Raw genomic sequence first — 21179 nt, forward strand, 5'->3', positions numbered from 1 at the left:
ATGACAAATACACACTACATGCACGAGACAATAGTTAGGGCTTATCCATTCCAGCGCATGTGAATTTTTAACAGCACATACGGCATAATCACTGTCAAACAATCTTTCTGGCATTGGAAATTAACTTGTACAAGTGTGGTGTCTTATTCCTTCAGATTTTAATTATTGTTGGAGATTTTAAAAATTAAAAAATATGAACAATTAAAAAAAATACTTTTTCTTTCTTTTATCACTCTATCTTAAGCCCATCTATTTTCCCTCTCTTTCTGCACATTTGGCATCGAATGAAATATTCTAACTGATGCTTCCTGGTTCAAACTCTACACGTCTCAGTAAGGATTCAACCTGATTGGTTAAGGAGATACACAGTTGCTTGCCACTGTTCACCCAGGTCCCAGATCCCCTGTAGACTCGGAGCTGTGTGAAAATGGCTTTCTAATTATGCCAGGTTCCAGTGCAAAAGGCAACAGAAAGTATGTGGGCAGGTGCAAGTGCAATGAATGGCTGGCCAGAGCTATTCATTTGCCACAAATCGCATAATCTAGCCCACTATATTTGATACAAATGGTGGACAGAATCATTTTCAGCCACATATCATTTCTCTGAACTTCAATACTTCATCGGTTGTAAAGCGTCTTGGGACAGTGAGGTTGTGAAAGACTCTATATAAATTCATATCTTCCTTTTTATGAAAGTTTACCACCTTTTAATGCTATTGCTGTAAAGCTAGCCACATGTTTAACCTGTGTTGGCAGGGAAAATAAAATTTATACCTTTCATACCTGCCAAAGGATGATGACACAGATTTTGGTTTAGCCCATGGATATGAATGTTGAGGTACTGATAAATACTGTTCACAGAAAGTTTCTTTTTTGATAAGAAAGCGAGATGCAGAAAATTCTTCTTGCAATGGATCTCCAGATGGCGAATAGGCTCTTTGCTCATCATTCCCTGGTTCAGGCTTAAGAGACATGGAAGGGGTTTGGTCTTGTATAGTTCTTCTTGGGGACTTGACAGGAATACTGTCATTGATATCCATACAAGTGTCAGTGGTGAGTGCTGTAATGGCTGCAAGGATAGCAGAATTGTACTGGTTTCCACTCCCCGACCATGTTTCCTCAGTCACGCTTACCCGAGGTGAGGCTTGAGGTGATGGGGTTCGAGAATGATGCGGTGAATAGGATGGTTGGCGGTAGTACCCACCATTGAATGAATGCCTTCTTTTGCCGCATGGAGACTGTGGTCTCGATGAAGGTCTTGAGGTTGGTCGTGGGCTCAGCCAGTTCTCCTCAGTGATGCTTGTTCTGGGTGAAGTGCCTGGGGAATGCCTTGGTGAATTCCATAGCGTGCATGCAGCTTGCCCGCGAGGGAATCCTTCCTCATGGGCAGTGCCCTTGGGTGAGACACATGGTGACTGCCAAGGAGAGGTCAGTGGAGAGGTATCATAAGGAATGGAATAACTGGATTCAGAGGCTTCAGAATGGCAACTTCGAGACGAAAGACTGCTTGCTGGGCTTAAGCATGAGGGATCCCTGTAGACATCTGCATTTGGTAGAGACAGGGTAACTAATGAATTGGAGCGCTTACAACTAGAACCATTCTCAACTCCATCTATCTCAGTTTCACCAGCAAACTGATTATGGCCGAGGTGTATTCCAGGATAAGGAGTAATTTCTATCCTCGGACTCTCAAGGGTTGGAGCACCATTTGGTCTTACATTAGGAGTCAAGTAGTAACTTGAAGCTCCAGTGTCAATATTCCCCCCATATCCCATCATTTGATTTGTTGATGGTAGTACAGAAGTCACAGGACTTGAAGACTGCAGCCCATGACAGGATATTGGTATGGAAGGATGTACCACACCTGTTGATGGAGTGACTGTAACATGTGGTGAAGCAAAACTGTAGGTTTCTGTGGAAGAAAAATGAGAAAAATTCCATTCAGTATTTTCATTTGAAAGATACTATCACAAATATAAATAAAAGATATTTACATAAATGCAGGACAGTAACTAATAAATTTAACAGGGAATTCAGGAGAAACTTCTTTATCCAGAGATTGGTTAGAATGTGGAACTTGCTAGCACAAGCAGTAGCTGAGGCAAATAGCATAGATGTACTTATCTAGCTTCCCCTTAAATATATGAGGGAGAAAAGAGGAGAAGGGAATGTCAATGGGGTTAGATGGAGCGGGGGGTGGGGGGGGGGGGGTGCAGGAGACTCGTGTGGAGCATGAACACAGGCTTTAGTTGGGCTGAATAACCTATTTTTGCGCTGTAAATTCTATGTAAAACTGATTCAGATTTCCTTTGAATGAAGTACAGCAGCAAAATAAAAGTCCAGCTACCTTTCATACACAAACTTACACTTCACTAACTAGAGTGAATGTTTTCTTTAATCCAAGTTTGAACCATGCTTGTCTGGCACTGATACAATAAACACTAGATAAATTATCAGTTGAAACACCAATTAAATATTGCTACATAAATTGTCAATTGATCAGATAGCTTACTTACGGATTGATTAAAGGAAACTAAAGTTGGATGTTAAAATTTGATCCTACTTGTATGAATAGTATGTTGGTCAGACATTAGGTCTAAATTTTAGGATGCAGGATTATAAAATCCACAATAGTTACATATTTTTTTTCCCTATCAATAATGATAAATTAATTGCAGTATTCACCGTAAACATACAGAAAAAGTGATAATGACAATTGTACCAATATTTTTCTTTTAACTAGAATAAAATCTAACTTGTATAATAGGAACATTCAACAGTATTGTTAGATCAAAAAAAATCAATGTTTATTTCTGTCATTTAGTAATCCTCCCTTCTTTGCACCAGAAGTCATTCCTAGCTTAGGGATAAGAGATTTTACTCACCGATCCCACGCTCTCAGTAGGGAGCTGTGCTCAAGAGAATGGGTTGTACAATCAGGGATACAACATTGTTGTATCCAAACTGCCTTGGGACATTATTACATTAAAAGGTGTTATATAAATACAAGTTATTTTTGTTGTATTTATATGTCTGACCCAATTCTGCTCCTGATATGAGTGGACCAAGATGATGCAACAAATGTTTTCCCTCCCTTCCTTGGTGGAAGTGTTCAATCCGAGCTAGGTTTACCTCTTTATTTTGTAAGCAACTGAAGGTGACATTCCATGTTGCCATGCATCGACATGATACATCGTGGGGTCATGCCACTCCAACTTTTTTGTAACTACTGTATCAAAATATTAAGCTTTTTTTTTAAAAAAAACAATTGCTTTGTGGCATCCCTATAGTAGCAGAAAATGTTTTTTTCTTTTGAAAGTTATAAAATCAAAAGATTTCTCTCCGTCATTTTGGATTAGTTTAACGTTTGTGCAGCTAAAACTGAATAACTTGTCAATTACCACTCTGCTGCTTATGGGGCCTGGTTGTGCATAAATTGATTGCTCGGTTTGCTTACATTACACCTTAAAGGTAATTTATTAACTGTGAAGTGCTTTGGGACACTCGGAGTAATGCTTTCCAACATCAGTTCTGAACATGCATTTTACCAGTTTGTGTCTCTGCATCCTATGGTTGTGGTGTAACTCGAAAAAGTGCTCAAGATTAATTCTTCCTATTCCACTAAGAAGAGGAAACCACCAAAATTTATGTAACACCTTTCTCACCTTCAGGGTGTCCCAAAGCAATTCACAGTTAATAAATTACTTTTAAAAGTGTAGTTTCTGTTGTTGTGGAAGTAAAGTGAGCAATCAATTTGTGCAAATCAAGGTCCCAAAAACAGCAGCATGGTAAATGACCAGTTATTCCATTCCAGTGGTGTTGGTGGAGGGGTAACCATTGCCCAGGACACTGGAAGAACTCCGCTGTGCTTCATCAAATAATGTTGTGGAATCTTTTATATCCACCTGAACAGACAGATGTGGCCTTAGTGTAATGCCTAATACTCCATCCTAAATAGCTCTATGAAAAGGTCCCCTTCTAATTCATTGCCTTTTAAGGAAGAATCATCCTTTGTTTTAAACTTTTCCTCATAACTCAGTCCCCTAGCCCTCAGCATCAGCCTCGTGGCCCTCCAAGGCACCATTTCCTAAGCCTTGGATGTTTCTGCTGTGCCTCAGTGATCAGAGCTGAATTCAGTACACAAGGTATGAACTGACCAGAGCACAATACATCAGCAGCATAATGGCCTCAGTCTCAGCATTCTATTTGCTTTGTAGTGTGCTCCTGTTCAATTACTGGACACAATCAGAGTGGAGTCTACCATCACTCTGATCTCACTAGACTTTGGGTCAACTGCAGTGGAGATATCATTTGCAAGCCTCCACCAATGCCATTCTTTGCTAGCTACTGGCGGCCAATTTTTCCGCCATATGGAAATGAACCTGAAGATTAGAAATTCTGCAGAGTGAAGGATCAAACACATCTCCTTTCAATCCACAACAATGTACGTCAGTAATCCAACATGTTTTGCTAGCTCAGGAAATGAAGGATTTTATATTTTGGCATCACACTGATTTAACGGCCCGGATTTTGTGGTCAGTGACAAAGTGGCGGCACTCACTACTGACCTTGAAACTGCCCACAAAGATCTAGCGCTGTGGCATGGATTTCATCTTTCACACCATTAATTTCATTCTGGCGCCAGTGATAGGGGATCTCCAGCAGCCAGCAGCAATGATGCCATCATGCAGGTTAAACAGCTAATCTCACTGAAGAATTCTCTCACACACCAACCCAGGAAGTAAAAAGCAGTGATTATCCTTCACTTTTTACTAATTTTACAGAGAGCAAAATAAATATTAGGGCATACACATGGGATTCAGTTAGAAGCTAGAATATCAAACAAACTTTCAAAAAATTAAAAATCTGTGGAATTATTTAAGCTAATAGTGAAATCTGACATTCCACTAATATAGATTAGTTTTTCAGGGTCAGAGAGGTTGCTCATCAGTAATTATGCCTTAATATGCAATTAAATACCCTGTTACAAGGCATAACTTTTTTGAAGAGAAGAGCGAGACTAATGGTGTGAAAACTGGAAGTTCACGTCAAATCAGTTATTTCTGGATGATTTCCATCTACAGGGATTTCAACAGCACATCCTGAGGAGGAGTGGGGAATCCCTGACAGCAACTTGTGGATTTCTGCGTTTAACTGCGTATGCCAGAAGCTGCTGTTAGTTTCATGGAGTAATAACAGCAAACACTGACAGTTTCACTTGTTACAATTGCAAAATCCGATCTATAATTTTCACGGTTCTAGTACAGTACTAGAATTACTTTCATCAGATGAGGACTGTTCATGGGTCTTCTGCTTGATAATTAATTATTAAGGGGATTTCAACATTGTTCCTTGAATGCAAGTTCTTTACAAAACAGATTCTAAAATAGATTTACACAGCAAGACCCTATGCAGATGAAAAACACCCATTTGTGTTCACTTCTGATGCTGTATCAGTTTAGTCAATTTTGTACCTGGACAACTGAAAGGAAGTCAGCTAACTTTCCTCCCAACTTGGTTTAATTCATTCATTTTCACAAGTAGTCTTGTACAATTTACAATACATTTGGAAAGAATTTGTATTGCCTCTCTAAACTAGCAATAGCATGCACTTGCCTCTACTCCCATGCAGCATCTTGGTTTTCCCCAAAGGGACCGAGTAGCACAGCGGTGTACTCAATTCACCTCTAGAACTTGGATGTCGTTCCAACCGAGACTGAGGGGGCGAAAGTCTCCTTGCTACTTCTTGTATAAGCCAGTTTTACAAGTCTCCAGCTACTTTTATACTGGTGCTGTTTCAGTTCAGATTCACAGAGACCTGCATCTGTGAACCACCGGTAGCTTGTGGTATTTTCACGACTAAATCTGGCTCCCTTGCTCCGGTGGCAGACTCACAGGCACATGAGAACCTGGGTCTACAAATCTGCCACTAGGATGAGCCAGATGGATTTACTTTAAATGCCGGAAGTTGGTCCATGGATGATGACTCCCAGAATCCGAATAGAGTAGCACCAGTTCCTAGTGAGCACAACTCCACAGCACAAATTGCCCAGAATTTGATGTTAATTACAATTCTCCCTCAGAGAAGAACTGTTGGCATGGGAACTGAAGTGTCACACTGGTATTCGAATGAGCGCTCTTCTAAGGTTAGGTTTAAGACACATTGTTGAGGCAAACTAGAGAGAGCTTTACTCTGAATATAGTCTGCGCTATGCCTGGCTGATTGAGCAGTGCTTGATGCAGACAGCTGATGTAAGATGTAGAAGAACATTCCATTCTCAGTACTGGAATTCCTCACCTTCACAAGCACAGAAATTCACCAACTGTTTCGACAAAAAATAATAAAAACTATTACCACATTACTGGCAGTGGTGAAGCTGTAAATTCTATGTAATTTAGATTGCTTGGGAGGAGAGTATCGGTAACCAAGGTTCATTATTTTAAGCTAATCTAACCAGCAATGTCAAAGACCCAAGTAGATAAATCACTTAATATTGAATTACCCACATTCACTTCAGAGAAGTGCATTTTTGTCAACAATGTTAACTTGTCAAAGTTTCAATAGGCTCCTTTAGATATTAGATGGGAAGCCCAAAAACCCAAGTAACAAGTTCAGTTCCTTCAGACATTTTAGGCCTCAAGATCAAGTTTTTTTTCTTGTCAGCATTCAGCCAGTTGACTTTCTTTAGTTAAGTCATTTGTTTTGCATGAAATTTTTTTTAAAGTGTTGATCACAGATGAAAGTTGTATTAGTAACACCGCAGCAGAAAAATCCACATAGAGATTCATACTTTCCTGGAAAAGGTACTTGTGTGCCAGTAATATGGTGCGCGTGGAAAAACAATTAACCCATCACATGTAGACAGTTGGGAATGGATTTAATTTTGGATGTTATTTTCTGTCAAAATATGCTGAAAATAATTCCCTAATCTATTGGTTATAAATCGATAGCTATGCCAAAAATATATTAGTAATAATATTATGTTGGTTTCATAGCTATTATTAGCCAGTTTAACTGGGGAGCTAGAAGCATTATACTCTTTATATAGTGATTGTGAAAACTATTTGTAATTCATTGCTGGTAATTGGAAGACAGGCAGAAAGGAAAAGAAAGCAAGGAAGAGAGAGAGAATAAAAAACTTAATTGGAATTTATATAGCACCTTTCATGACTTCAGGGCATACCAAAGCAATTCACAGCCAACAAAGTACTTTTGAAGCATAGTCACTGTTGTAATGTAGAGCAATAACATTTTAGCCTTTAATGTTTTCGTACAGATGTCATCACACACCAATAGTTTGTGCAATGTCAGCAGCTGTTACTAACGCAAATGTGGACCCAAAACTGCATCATTTATTTCACAATCAAAATGAATCCATAATATTATTTAAAATTAAGGCAGGAGAGTCGGGGGTGGAGAATATACATTTAAGAAACAATGAACACATTCATATGTTGCCTTTCATTATTTCACATCCTAAAAGCACTTTACAACCAATGCGATACTTTTGTCGGGAAACGCAGCAACCAATTTGGGCCCATCAAGGTCCCGTGAACAGAAATGAGAGAACTGAAGATAATCTGGTCAGTGATGTTGGTAAAAGGATAAACACTGGCCAGTTAGAATCACCCTGTGCTTTGTCAAGTAGTGCCATGGGATCTTTTACATCCACCTGAGGGGGCAGATGAGGTATTGGTTTAATAGCTCAACTTAAAGATCTCAGATTCGAGATTGCAGGACTCGTTCAGTACTGTGCCGATGTGTCAGCTAGATTGTGTGCTTAAGTCTTGGATTGCTACTACTAATTGGTGAAAGTAAAAATTAAAACAGATATTGGAAAGCCCTTCTTCACTGACTGGTGTTTCATGGTTGGAATAACCTGCCAGGTAGGGCAGTAAGGGGGAAAAAAATTATCAATGTTCAAAATGTGGCTTAGCACTATAATGGAGAACGATCGGTGGGGGGGTGGCGAGGGGGGGGTTTGTGAAGAGGGTGGTGGGGGTCTATCAATGCCTGAAAAGCAGAAATGATCATTGCATTTACAAAACACTTGGACATGCACTTGAGGTGCCATAACCTACAGGGCTATGGACCAAGAGCTGGAAGGTGGGATTAGACTGGGTAGCCTTTTCAGCTAAAATGGACATGATGAGTTGAATGGCCTCCTTCTGTGCTATAAATCTTTCCATGTTTTCTAATGGGAATTTTACAGCACTAGAGGAATGAGTTTCTATGGGGTGAATGACTTTTTCTTGCTATCATGTGTTTGTTCACAATAGTTAAACTTCCATGACATTGCTAGCAGATAATCTGAAGCTGGCAGTACAATTTTTTTTACATTTACCATGGTTTCTTCATTAGATTGACAGCACAGCCTCTGCTGTTGGCACTTACTAACCTCCTACCAATAATGCTCCAATTGTCAGACTGACACTTACCCACCATAGCCCCTCGAGTCTCCTACGCTCTATTACTGAGGCCACATCTGGAATGTTGATGGCTGCTTTATTAAGATTTATAGAAATACTGGCATTCTGGACTCATTTCAAGGCTGCAGTGTAGGATTCAAGTGGCAGTTATCAACCTTGAGTTGTGTGCTTACAGTCTGCAATACAGCTTGATTTATACAACACTCTTAAACTTAATAAAAGATCCCAAAGTGCTTCCTACAGGCAAAAAGACAACAGAGGGGAAGAAGAGTTAGAGGAAGCCAGTGAAGGTATAATCAAAGGAATACATTTTCAGGAAGATCATAAAGGGGGAGAGGGAGGTAGGTGGAAAGAGAATTCCACAACGTGATACCAAGATAACTGAAGCCTTTATGGCAGAGTCAGGGATTGAAAGAAGCTGAAAGTCACAACAGCACAGGATACATGCTGGTCCATATAGCCATAGGAGGTTGTAGAGATGGAGGAAAAAGCCATGGAGGGATTTGTAGATGAGGACAATAATTTTCAATTCGATTTGTGTATAATGGGGAAGCAAATGGAAGTTGGTGAGTATGGGCAGCATTGTGGATGAGTTCCAGTTTATACAATGTGGAATGCAGGGGTGTCAACAAGGACAGCGTTGTAATCAAGCCTTGCGGAGACTCGGGGTGCGGGACTGAGGTTCCAGCAGCTGCGGAGTGAAGCAGGTGTGGAGGTGACCTTAAGTGGTGGCTGGGATGTACAATTTGAAGCTTATCAGAGGATCTAATAGGACACTGAGGTGACACACCATTCGGTTTAGTTCTGACAGAACTGTAGTGGGGGGGGGGGGGGGGGAAATAGAGTCAGGGGCAAGGATGTGCAGATTTTAGCAGTAGTTGAACAGAGCAGCTTCCAGCTTGCCATTTCTAACCTAAAGGAAGTTCTTAGTCGTCCCCAATTTGATGTCTGATCAGCAGTGGGCCAGGATAGTGGTGGTCATGGAAATATCTACCTCCTAATATTCATTATTCCCTGTTTAACAGCAAAGATGCATAAAAAGCAGCTGACCAGTATTATCTGGAGTGTTCTCTGACATTACAGTTGGGAACCAACTCCTGCCAGACAACACGTGAAACTACTACCAAAGTTATCATTGAACCATTCACCTTACTGAGACAAACGGTCTTAAATGCAATATGGCTATCCCGTCCCTACCTACTCGGGATAGCTAAGCCAGTTCTGATGAAGGGTCACAGACCTGAAACGTTAACTCTGCTTCTCTCCCCACAGATGCTGCCTAAGCTGCCGAGTATTTCCAGCACTTTCTGTTTTTACTTTAGCTTTTACAGGGGATGCTTTAACAGTTGTTAAAGTTGTAAATCACCCAGAGTAGTCAACACGTTTTGTCCCCCAAAATTATTTTGACGGGAGTTTCTGAACAATCATTAAAGTTAAATACAAGGCAGGGATAAATTAACAAGTTGGCCCCAAATCAGCAAATGATGTCGAGAAATAAAATATTCGACCAGAATTTCAGCATGACCGAAGAAAAACAGGAAATTAAGGGTGTATCTAGCGCTGAGCGCTGTCACAAGAACACATATGCAAGCACGTGGATATGTTCGCTTCATACGTTTTCAGTTTCTACATGGAGATGGTCCTTTCTGCCTCGACCTGCCGTTTAATATAAGCTACCTTGCAACAGGTGCGCTCATAGGACCATTACCTCCAATTTTACTCAACTGCTCCCTGCCTTTCCCCCAAAGCAAAGGGTAAACGGAACAGAACTCAGAGAGCTGTGATCATTAGAAAGACTGAGTGTAGGACAAGCCCATCAATGGGGGGGGGGGGAAAGAGAGAAAAACAAGTCAAAATGCAGTCAACAGCGCCAGTATGGGTCTTCCTTGGTAGCAGCGACAGCGGTCTGTACAAACCTCCGATGCTGCTGGAGGCTGCATCGCGTTGGTTAAACTCGAAGAGGAAGCCGAAGTCAAACTCTTCCTCGTCTTGGCACAGGGACATCATGAGTGCGGGGTTCTCGGAGGCAATCGATCGCTCGCCCAAGACACAGGAGCGCTCAGTTCAGCTGCCCCTCCGACACAATGCATCCAGGAGACTCGGCTACCGATGATATGGGGCGGGGCGGGGGGGGGGGGGGGTGGAGAAAGGGAACCAAACTTCCCAATGTATCCACTCTTCAGAGTATGGAGAAAGGGGACCGATCGCGTCTACTCCTGCAGCGACCGACCTCTTCTGGATAAGCATCCAATTGCTACCTTGTTTCTGCTGTTGCTACAAATAACGTTTTTCTTTCCTGTGCATTTCCTCTAATCGCACTCACTCTTTCCGGGTTTCGAGAGAGGTGTCACACAGTGTGTTACTCTCCCCCAATTTAAATGTCTATTACGTTAGATATTCCGGGAGTAGTCCTCCAATAAGTATCTATGTTTTCCCCAACGCGCTCCATAGAGAGTGTGAAATGAATCTCACTGAAGCCAGGGGTCACATTTTATCACCTTAACATAGAAACATGACCTGCAAGGTTCCAATATGAAAATGTATACGTCTGATTAATGTTTACCTAACTTTGCAGGTCGAGGGATATCTATTCTACTGGAAAAAAAATCCTGTGCTCTAGCTTATTTTGTTTTTAATCATAGAACTAACATTAATAATTTGAAGGAGTCTTTTAAACTTTAGCTTCAGGCATACACAATGCAACATACTTCATTAATATTTCAGTTTCTGTGTGTTCTCTGCCACTGAAATGGCATTAGTAGTAATATGGTAATGTATTAGGCAGAAGACTGTTCCTCCAACTGGTTTACTCACCAAACCTTTCATGGGTTCCTTACTAGAACTAACAACCCTGTAACCAATATAATAACAGGAATACATCTCACCCCTTTAAAATAAAACAGCCAATTTTTGTTCTTTGTTCTCTGAATGTAGGCACGCTGACAAGCCCACATTTATTGCCCATGCATAGTTGTTCTGAGAAGATGGTGGTGGCTTTCTCCTTGAATTGCTCCAGTCCTTGTGGTGAACATTGTCTCACAAGGGTGTTGCTTCGGGAATTCCAGGACATTGACTCAGCCATAAAGAAGTGATCCATGTACAAATTAGATTGGCGTGTAACTAGGAGGGGAATTTGCATGTGACAATTTCCCAAGACATTGCTGGTCCTTCTTGGTAGTGGAGATTGCAGTAACCTAGGTGAGTTGCTACAGTGCATCCTGTAAACTATACATACTACAGCCACTGTGTGCTGGTGCTGGATACAGGGTCCAGTGGCAAGGGTACCCATCAAGCGAACGGCTCCATCCTAAAAGTTGTCGAGCTTCTTGAGTTTTGCTGCAGTTGCACCAACAGCTAAGTGGTATTTCCAACTCATGTCCAACTTGAGTTTAGTTAATTGCGAAGCTGCAAGGGTTTAGTAGGTGAGTCACTCATCACAGGTCGCCTAGTCTCAGCCTTGATCTTGTAGCCACAGTGTTGATAATGGCTGGTCCATTGAAGTTTCTGGTTAATGGTGACCTCCAAGATGATGATGATGGGAGAATTTGGTGCTGGTGGTGCCACAAAAGCTTGAGAGATGGCTGGGCTTTTTCTTGTTAGAGATGGTTATTACCTGCCATTTATTTGTCGCGAACGTTTGCCTGCCACTTACCAGCCCAAGCATGGATATTATCCAGATTCGACTGTAGGTAGGGCTGGCATGAGCGGCTCCATTTTATTGGAGTAGTTGTGAATGGAGCTGAACACAGGAATTGTCAATGCATTGCTCCAGTCCTGAGCTTATGATGAGAAAAGGTTATCGATAAAGCAGAAGATGGTCGGGCAAAGGACACATCCCTGAGTAAGTTTTGCAGCGATGTCCTAGCCCTGCGATAATTGGCCTCCAAAAAAACATAATCATCTTGCTTTGTGCTCGGTATGAGTTCAGCCATCTGAGGGTTTTCCCTTTGACTTCCATTAACATCTATTTTGCTAGGACTCCTTAGAAGCACGTTCAGTCGAATGCTGCCTTGACAGTGAGCACAGCTACTCTCACCACTCCTTTGGCATTCAGCTCTTGCACCCATGTCTGTCAAGGAGCAACTTGAATTCAACATGCTCTGTTCTACCACCCTGAGGCTAATTTGTCCCACAAGTCCATCAAACTAACTTGAAAAAAAGTGTTGTCTGAATTTTCTATTTTCCTTTGTCACCCTTAACTTGAAACTGTGACCCTCTAGTCCTCAAATCCTGTGTCAAAAAACTTGCCTAGGACTAATTTTTCCCCTATCCATGAAAATCTTACAGTCCTCTATCAAGTCTCCCTCATCTTCCTCTTCTGAGGAGAGTAAAGTGCTGGATTGGATAATCTTTTCTCGTATCTCAGCCCCCTAGTTCAGGAATCAGCCTCGTCTTTTCACTAAGACAGAAACCACAGCTAAACACAACATTCCAAATGCGGTCTCACCAAAGGCAGATCAACATTTTCCGCATCAGCTCCTTAGACTTGTAAGCCACACCCCTAAGTTATACATCCTAATATTCTTTGTCTTTGACTTTCTTGTCTGTGATCTCTGAGCTGACAGTTTTAACGACCTAGCCACCAAAACCCCCAGATCCCTTTCAGGCTTTATTAAGTCATATTACATTACCATATGAAATGTGTTCTCCTTTCTCACTTCTGCCAAATTTTGCAACTCTTGTGTGTTGAGTCCCTTCCATCTGCCACTTGTCTGTGCATTGCACTAGCCTAACCAGGTGCCTCTAGCTTATCGGACATTGAATAGCATCACAAGCTATCTACAAACTTATAGTGTATCTGAACTCCAATTTTAATGGCAGTGTATAAAGTGCCTTTGGATTTTCACCAAGGCTAAACTTATATAATGTAAATCAGGGGCTAAAATCCAAAGTAAAGATAATGCAATTTTCTCCTTCAGGAATTCTCACTCTGCTTTGTTTCAAGTTGTGCCCTGACTCCAGATTGAAGATGCCTTTACACTAAAACTGCTGTATTGGTGTGATTCAAAACCATTTCATATTGATACTGCGGACATAAAGGACAATATTCTATTCTCCAAGTCCCTGATAAAAAAGAATTCTAAACCATGACCCCAACACTGACCCCTTTGGGGCTCCACTGACAACTAGTTTCCACTTTGTACCTCATTCAAGTGACCATTCTTAATGTCAGTCTAAATAATGAGAGTTGTTATTATAGTCAATGATTGAAGCAAAGCAGCAAGGCCCAATCCTGTCTTTATGTCATGTTCACACATACACTTCCAGCTGGGAGTCACTAGATTTTGATCAGGAGTGTCTGATTTTCCTCTCCATGACTTAATGTGTGAAGGTCAGTTTTTGCTCTCCATAATTCCCCAAGCACATGCCATGAATCAAACCTGGGACTGTAAGGCTCAAATACATACAGTGCTACATTTTTTGTGAATGAGTGGGGGGTAGAGGATTTCCAGCATCTGCAATATTTTGCTTTTGTAAAGGGAGGGGAGGGGGGGGGGTGGTATTGGAATGACCAATTCAAATGGGAAAAAAAACTGATGTACTAGTATTGCTCTTTTGAGTAAATGTGATTTGCCAGGAATAATCACATCCCAGTTCTGTTCATGTTGCTTTCCAGTTATCTAATTGGCTGCTGATGAGCACGAATATCCTGATTGTTCTGGGTTTGATGGATAGGGCTCTAGGTCAATGCTCGTAAAGGGAAGTCAGTTACAGAGAGGGGTTCATTGTATTCCAGTGCTGTTGCTTTGTTGTGGGTAAGTGATGAGAGCTGTGGCTTGGGAACCCAGTGCCAGGAGGGACCTAAAGTGGGAGGTGCAAGGTATAATGTTGCCAGTGGGGCATGATGCTGGTAGGCAAAGACTGTGAGTCTTTTTATTTTCCTTCTAATTGCCATTTGATCTGATCGCAAACTCTCAGATAGAAAAACATACCAAAGCAACTCGTTCAGCATTGCCTGGCTCCTGAGAAAGGACAAAGTTCCCTTCTTACTCCACTAGCAATGACCACCTTTTGCTCCAGTATCACTCTTTAGGTGTGACTGCTTAGCATAATTGCCACTGTTTTATGTTTAATGTTTGTTTTACTGAAATTGATGAAAACTCTCGCACAGAGTACAACATTTAGTGACATTACAGTGAAAACTATATTCACCATTGGCAAGCAGTTGTTTCCCTGAGTGCATATTTTGTAATGTTCTGAAGTGTTATTTTTAAGCAACGGTGTTTAATTTACATAATATATAACAAACTGCCGAACAGTATATACCTCACACAGAAAGATTACACTTAATTTGCAGGATAGAATTCCAAAAAGCAAAGCACTCAATGAAATTTCAGCGAACAGCTTATCTCTTTATATATGTAATCTTTCAAACTGGTCTTCACTTGTATATCTTTTTTTTAATGCAGAAACAAACCATCTATTGGTATTAGTTTTGAACATGCCTCATATAGTTACTGAGCATTAAAAATAGAGCTCCTATCTCTCTTCCTGCTTCGTTCTCCCACCTCATACTCTTTTCTCCACCCAAATGCTCCACTCTCTAGTCATGTCCAAGGGAGATCTACTAGTTGTGTGTGTTTGTAGGATTCCTGCATCTATCCATTTCAGCTTGAGCGATGTAGACAGAGGACCCTGCTGGTACACATCTGCTTATCACTGTTGTCAGTGTGACCAGGTTTTTGTCACTGGGAGTCTGTGATCTGGTTTGTGCCGTCTGTCAGTAAAGGCAGACAACATAGATAAGAAGTGGACATGCTCCAAGGAGACCTCCTTGGCCTACTAGTTAAAACTGATGAATATAGAACTCCACAGAGATTTAAAAATGGGATCATTTTAAAGAAAGACATAGTCCATTACATTTTTTAAACACCTGAGGCTGATCTAAGGCAACAGTTTATCCCTTAACGAATGTTCCTGTTTCACGACTGAAATACCAATCTTTTTACGTTCTTCATTGCTTGTTAGTCAACCCATGTAATGCTGAGCTCTCCATCACATAAAAACAATCCATATACGAAGGTTAAAAGGGTGCCTGTTTTAAAATGGAGACCATAACTGTGAAGTAGGTACAGGATAATATACTCATTCTTTTCTGTTTCATATGTTTATTTTTGCATGCTTTCTTTTCTGAGAAATCAGGTGGAGCCTAAGAAAAGTAATTTCAATTATAGAAAAAAAAAGAGAAGTTGACATAATGCACTGACTTGCAACAGATCCTTGGGGACAAGCTCTTTATTTTTTAAGAATGCCATTTCAACTGAGTTTTTGGTCTGTTTTACAAAAATGCCATCTTTGTAGACAAAACAATTTTGTAGTGCAAAAACATAATTTTCGATGTGCAGCATTGATTTGCTCGGTGTTAGATTTCTCCTAAATTTTGTGATATCTTCTTGTGCGTGAAGTGTAATATTAATTTTACTTCTTCGTTCCTAATTTGTTTAAACCTTATTTTCCAAAGACCATTCTGCTAAGATTTAATCTGGCAATATGAAAATGGGAATGTCAAGAAAAAGGTAAAAGGTTCACTTGCTCTCTGATGTTTCTCTCTCGCCCTTGAGAGTGCCTCACTTCATCTCAGTCGCTTCCCGATGACCAAGCTAAAATCAGCAATTTAGGGGAAACATGTAGCTATTTTGACTTTTTTTATTTTTGGTGCTGTAATTATAGCTGGTGGGGGGGGGTGGAGGGGGGGGCACGGGATGGGGTGTAGGCAGGAAGCCGAAGTTGACTATACAAGAGCGGATGGTTTACAAAATCTGCTGCAATTTTTCCTGCAAGGTAAGGCATTTTAATACAGTGTTTAGGGATAAACCATTTCCACTGGCAGATGGACCAGTAACCAGAGGACACATTTAAGATAAATGGCAAAAAAAAATCCTGGGGGAAATGAGAAGTTTTTTTATGCAGAAAGTGTTACAATCTGGAATACACTGCCTGAAAGGATGGTAGTAACTGATTTAAAAGTTACTTTCGAAAGGGAATTGGATATATACTTGAAAAAAAAAATTTGTAGAGTTACGGTGAAAGAGCAGTGGGTGTGGGACTAATTGAATAGCTCTTTCAGAGAGCCAGCAGAAAGACAATGGTCCATATGGTCTTCCCCTGTGAGGTATGATTCCATGATTCTATGAAGAAATTGTACTCGGATACCACTGGGCAACAATGAACAGTGTAATAATGCATGTTATAGCAATTCTGGTTTAACAAGTGCTAATTAACACTGCATTTGAACTTCTGTATACAAACTTCACGGTTCCAAACAATGAAATGGCCAGTACGAGAGTGTCACAGACAGCAACAGCAATGTGAAAAGCTTCACCTAGTATTTTGTGCAAGCTTTTTTGGCTGATGCAGAATGTGAAGATGGAACTAGCAGCACCGCCGATGTTCCTGACAGCAACATGGAGGCCTGGGTTAAACATAAGCATTAGGGTAACTCTCCACTTATAATCTTGTTAAAGGCTGAGCCACGTGTCTTTGATGGCAGACAGGGTGAACTGTGGCATGGAGTTTCCACTCAACAGTTTTAGCACTCTCGCCTCTGAGTCACAAGGTTGTGGATTCAAGTCCCACTCCAGAGACTCGAGCACAAAACCCAGGCTGACACTCCAGTGCAGTACTGAAGGAGTGACATTAAACCGAGACTACGTCTGTGCTCTCAGGTGGATGTAAAAAAATCCCATGGCACTATTCTGAAGAACAGCTGAGTTCTCCACAATATGCTGGCCAATATTTATTCTACAAGCCAGCATCACTCGAAAGAAATCTGATCATTAACTCATTGCTGTTTATGGGAGCTTGCTATGCACAAACTGGCTGTCACATTTCCTACATTTCTGCATTGACCACACTTCAAGAAGTACTTCATTGGCTGTAAAGCACTTTGGTAATGTTCTGAGGTCGTGAAAGACTCTATATAACCAAGTATTTTTTCATCATTTTTAGCATGCTCACTTGGCCAAGATACACCTAACAGTGAATAGTCTATCAACTAGTCTATTAGTGGTAGACTCTTATAAAGGATCCCAGTTCGAAATAGTTTTTATGTTTGTGTGTGTGAAAGAGATGGGCCCAAATGCAGGCCTTTGAGAAGCTTTGATAATTCTGTTTAACTAACCTGATTTTTTTCTTCTAAACAATGAAAACAACCTAGAAGCCATTTACACTTTAAAAATAGCAGCTAAAATGTTAATAAATCCTTTTTTTTTTGCAGATTTTAAAGAGGAATGCTGCTCATGAAACTCCCTCCTGAAGTATTCACACTTCAATGCTGACGTCAAGGAAAACAAGATCTTCAGCATGATTAAGCTTCAATATAGTGACGTGTCAAAACCATACATCTGCTGTCATTTTCAACAAGTGGTCCTAGGCTGGAGGGTTTGTGAGGTCATACAAAATGTTACCAAGTTGGGTTAACATGCATAGAATTTCTTATATAATTTCCATTGTTACCTTTTGCATACTTGATTCTTGCATGAACCCATATCTCAAATTGCCCTCGCCTAACCGACTGGATCGCTGAGATCCAGTGTGACTCTTGATATTCGCCTTTGCTGGGGAGACCACTAGTGGTTGATGCCGAGATGTGCTTCTATCATATGCACATGGTTCAGATCCCGCCCCTCAACCCTTTCTATTTACTGAATCTCAAAATGATGACTGGCACTTCAGCAGGCGTTGCTCATTCAAACGTCTCCCACACACAAAAATAATGCACAGGCACACAAAAAATTAAATAAACCCTACATTTCCCCTCCTCCCTAGCTCGCATCTTGAATTGCATGTCAGCTTACCTGTCTGCTTTGAGAAAATCTGCCAGTTAAACTAAAAGAATTGAGGCAAGAATAGGGAAAGAGCAAGGGAGGGGGGTGTTGGATAGCTCTTTCAAAGAGCTAACACAGGCAAGGTGGGCCGAATGGCCTTCTGCCATTGAAAAAGAATAGCAGCTCACACTTTTAAAAAGTCGGTTCTTTTTTTGTTAAGGCTGACGATTTAAACGTGAACCAGGTTGGACTGATAGTTCGGGGTGTAAGTAATGGAATGGTCTACATATGGTATTGGGACGTTTTGGGGTTTTCTGATGAAAATCCGGTTACTTTATATCAAGTTGACACCCCATTAATCACATGAGGCGCGTGTAACATCTTGAATAAATGCCAAGTGGTTTGAATTAGAATGTGTACTTTGGCAGAGATTACCACTGCCCAGACTATTGAATTAGACCATTCAGATACGTTTTTTTTCTCTTCCATTTCTGCCAGGAGAGTGAAAAATAGTCCCCTTCGTCTGTTCAAAGTACTGGCTGCATCAAATAGCTGGGCAATCGATGCGAATGATGAATATGAATTGAGAACAATATCCAACCGGATTTAAAACTTTAATATCACAAATCGGTATTATTGACACTGAATAGAGGCAGAGAGTAACCTCACTGCGTGCAGACAAGACACCTCGGCAAATAACTAGACTTTACATACGTCTACAGTGTAGCAGTGGGAAAGACCAAGGAAACACTCTCCAAACCCTCAGCACATTCACTTCCAACCTTCCAATTTTACATCAATAACTGTATTTTCCACCCCGCAAAACAAACCGTTTTCCTTAATATTATTCAACCTCATAAATATAAGAATCCACTCTTGTGAATCCCCAGCCCTGAGTTCACGTCAGCAAATGAAAGGGAAACTCGTGTCACAGTCTTAAAGTAATGTCTCAACCAACAAGTTCAATAGAAAAGAACAGTTACCTTCCTCTGCAGATTTCATGCTGCCTTGGAGATAAGACGATGAGGGAGCTCCCCACACAGACAGACACAGGAACCAAACTTTTTCTTTGCTTGTCCCCAGGAATTCCGCAGCTAGAAACCGGTCTGTGGGAGATGGACAAAGTGCTCAGTCAGTAGCATGCTGGTGCATTTCGCCCCTGCTCGCTCGCTCGCTCTCTTTGCTTCCAGTGGTGATTGTGGTCACTGTTGGAGCAGCAGTGATTTTCCCCCCTCGAACTGGAATGTGAGCTGTGACTCTGGGGCTGGTGCTATCCCCTGCTGCTGCTTGCTGTGATGGACAGGAGTTTCCCCGGGCAGGAGCTGAGCTCCGCTGCTGTGCAATATGAGTGAGCGAGTGTGTGTGTGTGTGATGGAGAGCCGCCAGCAGCTGAGACTGTGTCAGACACACTCCCCCTCACACAGACTGACACACTCCAGGAGGCTCAATTAAAGCTGGAAAACACCCCAGAGGCGCGCGCACGGGCCCGCGCTCCCGCCTCGGTGCACGCGCACCGTTCTCACCACCACAACCCCCGGCGGCGCGCGTTCGATTCACCCTGATGTGTGCATGTGCGCGCCCCTCTATGCGCGCTCGCGCCCCACCGCCTCTCGGTCTGCGCGTGCACACCCCCCACCCCCATGCGGACCCGCGCCCGCGCTCCAGGGAAACAAAAAAGCCCAAACAAGGTTAAGAGGCGACCCCCGGGGGTCGCGCTCCCTCACTCACCGGGCTGGGCTGGCCGCTGGGACCGCACCCACTGCTGCTCACACTTGCTCCCGGTGCCCTGGCTCCTGGGCTGACATTCGCTGGTACCGCCTGTAAGCTGTCAGCTGTAATAACAACAGCCGCCCTACCTGTTACCTGACAGAGCATCCAATCAGTAAAGGACAACTCTCTACTACTTAATAATTATAGTAACGCTTGAACTGTTATATCCATGTTGATTATGTGCTGTCTGTGCAGCGAGCCAAGGCAGGTCAAAACATATTACCAAGATGCACAATATTTACTATAGGATCATTATTTGAACGTGAATACATGTTATAGATTTTTTAAAAATACATCTTAAAATATATTATGAAATCAAGGTGACAAAAATCTTGCATACTGCATGATTTAGGAGGCTATTGCTATAATTCTTTCTGTAAGCAGAGTATTTTTGTAATATTTATAAGCAGAAGGGATATTGTATTTTCCTTACTCAACTATTCTAAAAGGTTTTGAATAGCTTGGATCTGATGATCCTCTGAAATAGTGGCCTTCAAATATTTAATTCCAGGGAGGAATTCAGATATATACTTCTGAATTTTAAGCTACTTTTTCTGCTCTTTTTCCTTCCTCTGGGTTTACCTCTGGTCACCATTACCAGGTGTTTCACAGCAGCTTGGTGACACTTTATTCCACTATCTTCACAACCAAGAAATGACTGCTGTTATATGTCCCCCATTGTGTCCTGGCCAATCACTAAAAAAAATTATCTGGTCATTATCTTATTGATGGTTGTGGAACTTTGCTGTGCGTAAATTGGCTTCCGTGTTTCCTACTGTCTGATCGTGACTATGCTTGAAGGTGTCTGTATTGGCTGTAAAGTGCTGAGGTTGTGAAAGAAACTAGAAATGCAAATTCTTCCTTTACATCATTGTATGATACACTTGTTAAACCTACAGGTTGCAAGCTAAATATGTGCTGATTCCTGGCATTGAACCTATACAAATAGGTTGATTGAAGAGGGAGCAAGATGGAGGGTTACAGCACAGCACTACACATGAGCAGTACTTCACATGTTCCCCAAGAGCTGAGGGCAGAAACTATGACACAATGGTTCCTGCGTTTTCAATCAGTCCATAAGAGACAATGTAGGTGGATGTTGCCAGTTAGAAGGCCAGAAAAACTTTGAAAATGAAGTTGGAGATTTAGGAAACTAAATTGGTGCTGAGGTGGAGACCAAAGGTCAGTTGAAGAATAAATTACAATGAAACTA

General features: G+C 41.5%; 1 protein-coding gene across 6 annotated transcripts in view; it reads right to left on the bottom strand.

Annotated features, from left to right (window-relative positions):
• The window catches only part of nfatc1 (nuclear factor of activated T cells 1), a 262217-nt gene extending 242234 nt beyond the window's left edge, over positions 1 to 19983 (bottom strand). For 3 of the 6 annotated variants that reach the window (XM_068032471.1, XM_068032469.1, XM_068032468.1), the window contains exons 1-2: positions 10346 to 10732; positions 774 to 1911 (exon numbers count right to left, since the gene is read on the bottom strand). In XM_068032471.1, coding sequence (XP_067888572.1) covers positions 774 to 1911; positions 10346 to 10436 — 1229 coding nt within the window. In that variant the 5' untranslated portion in view covers positions 10437 to 10732. Of the gene's footprint in view, positions 1 to 773; positions 1912 to 8438; positions 8461 to 10345; positions 10733 to 19179; positions 19303 to 19924 lie in introns of those variants that run through there. The other 3 variants (XM_068032472.1, XM_068032470.1, XM_068032473.1) reach the window with 3 other exon arrangements.
• Positions 19984 to 21179: the final 1196 nt, after the last annotated feature.

Source organism: Heterodontus francisci, chromosome 5, assembly GCF_036365525.1.
Source record: "Heterodontus francisci isolate sHetFra1 chromosome 5, sHetFra1.hap1, whole genome shotgun sequence".
NCBI classification, from domain to species: Eukaryota; Metazoa; Chordata; class Chondrichthyes; order Heterodontiformes; family Heterodontidae; genus Heterodontus; species Heterodontus francisci.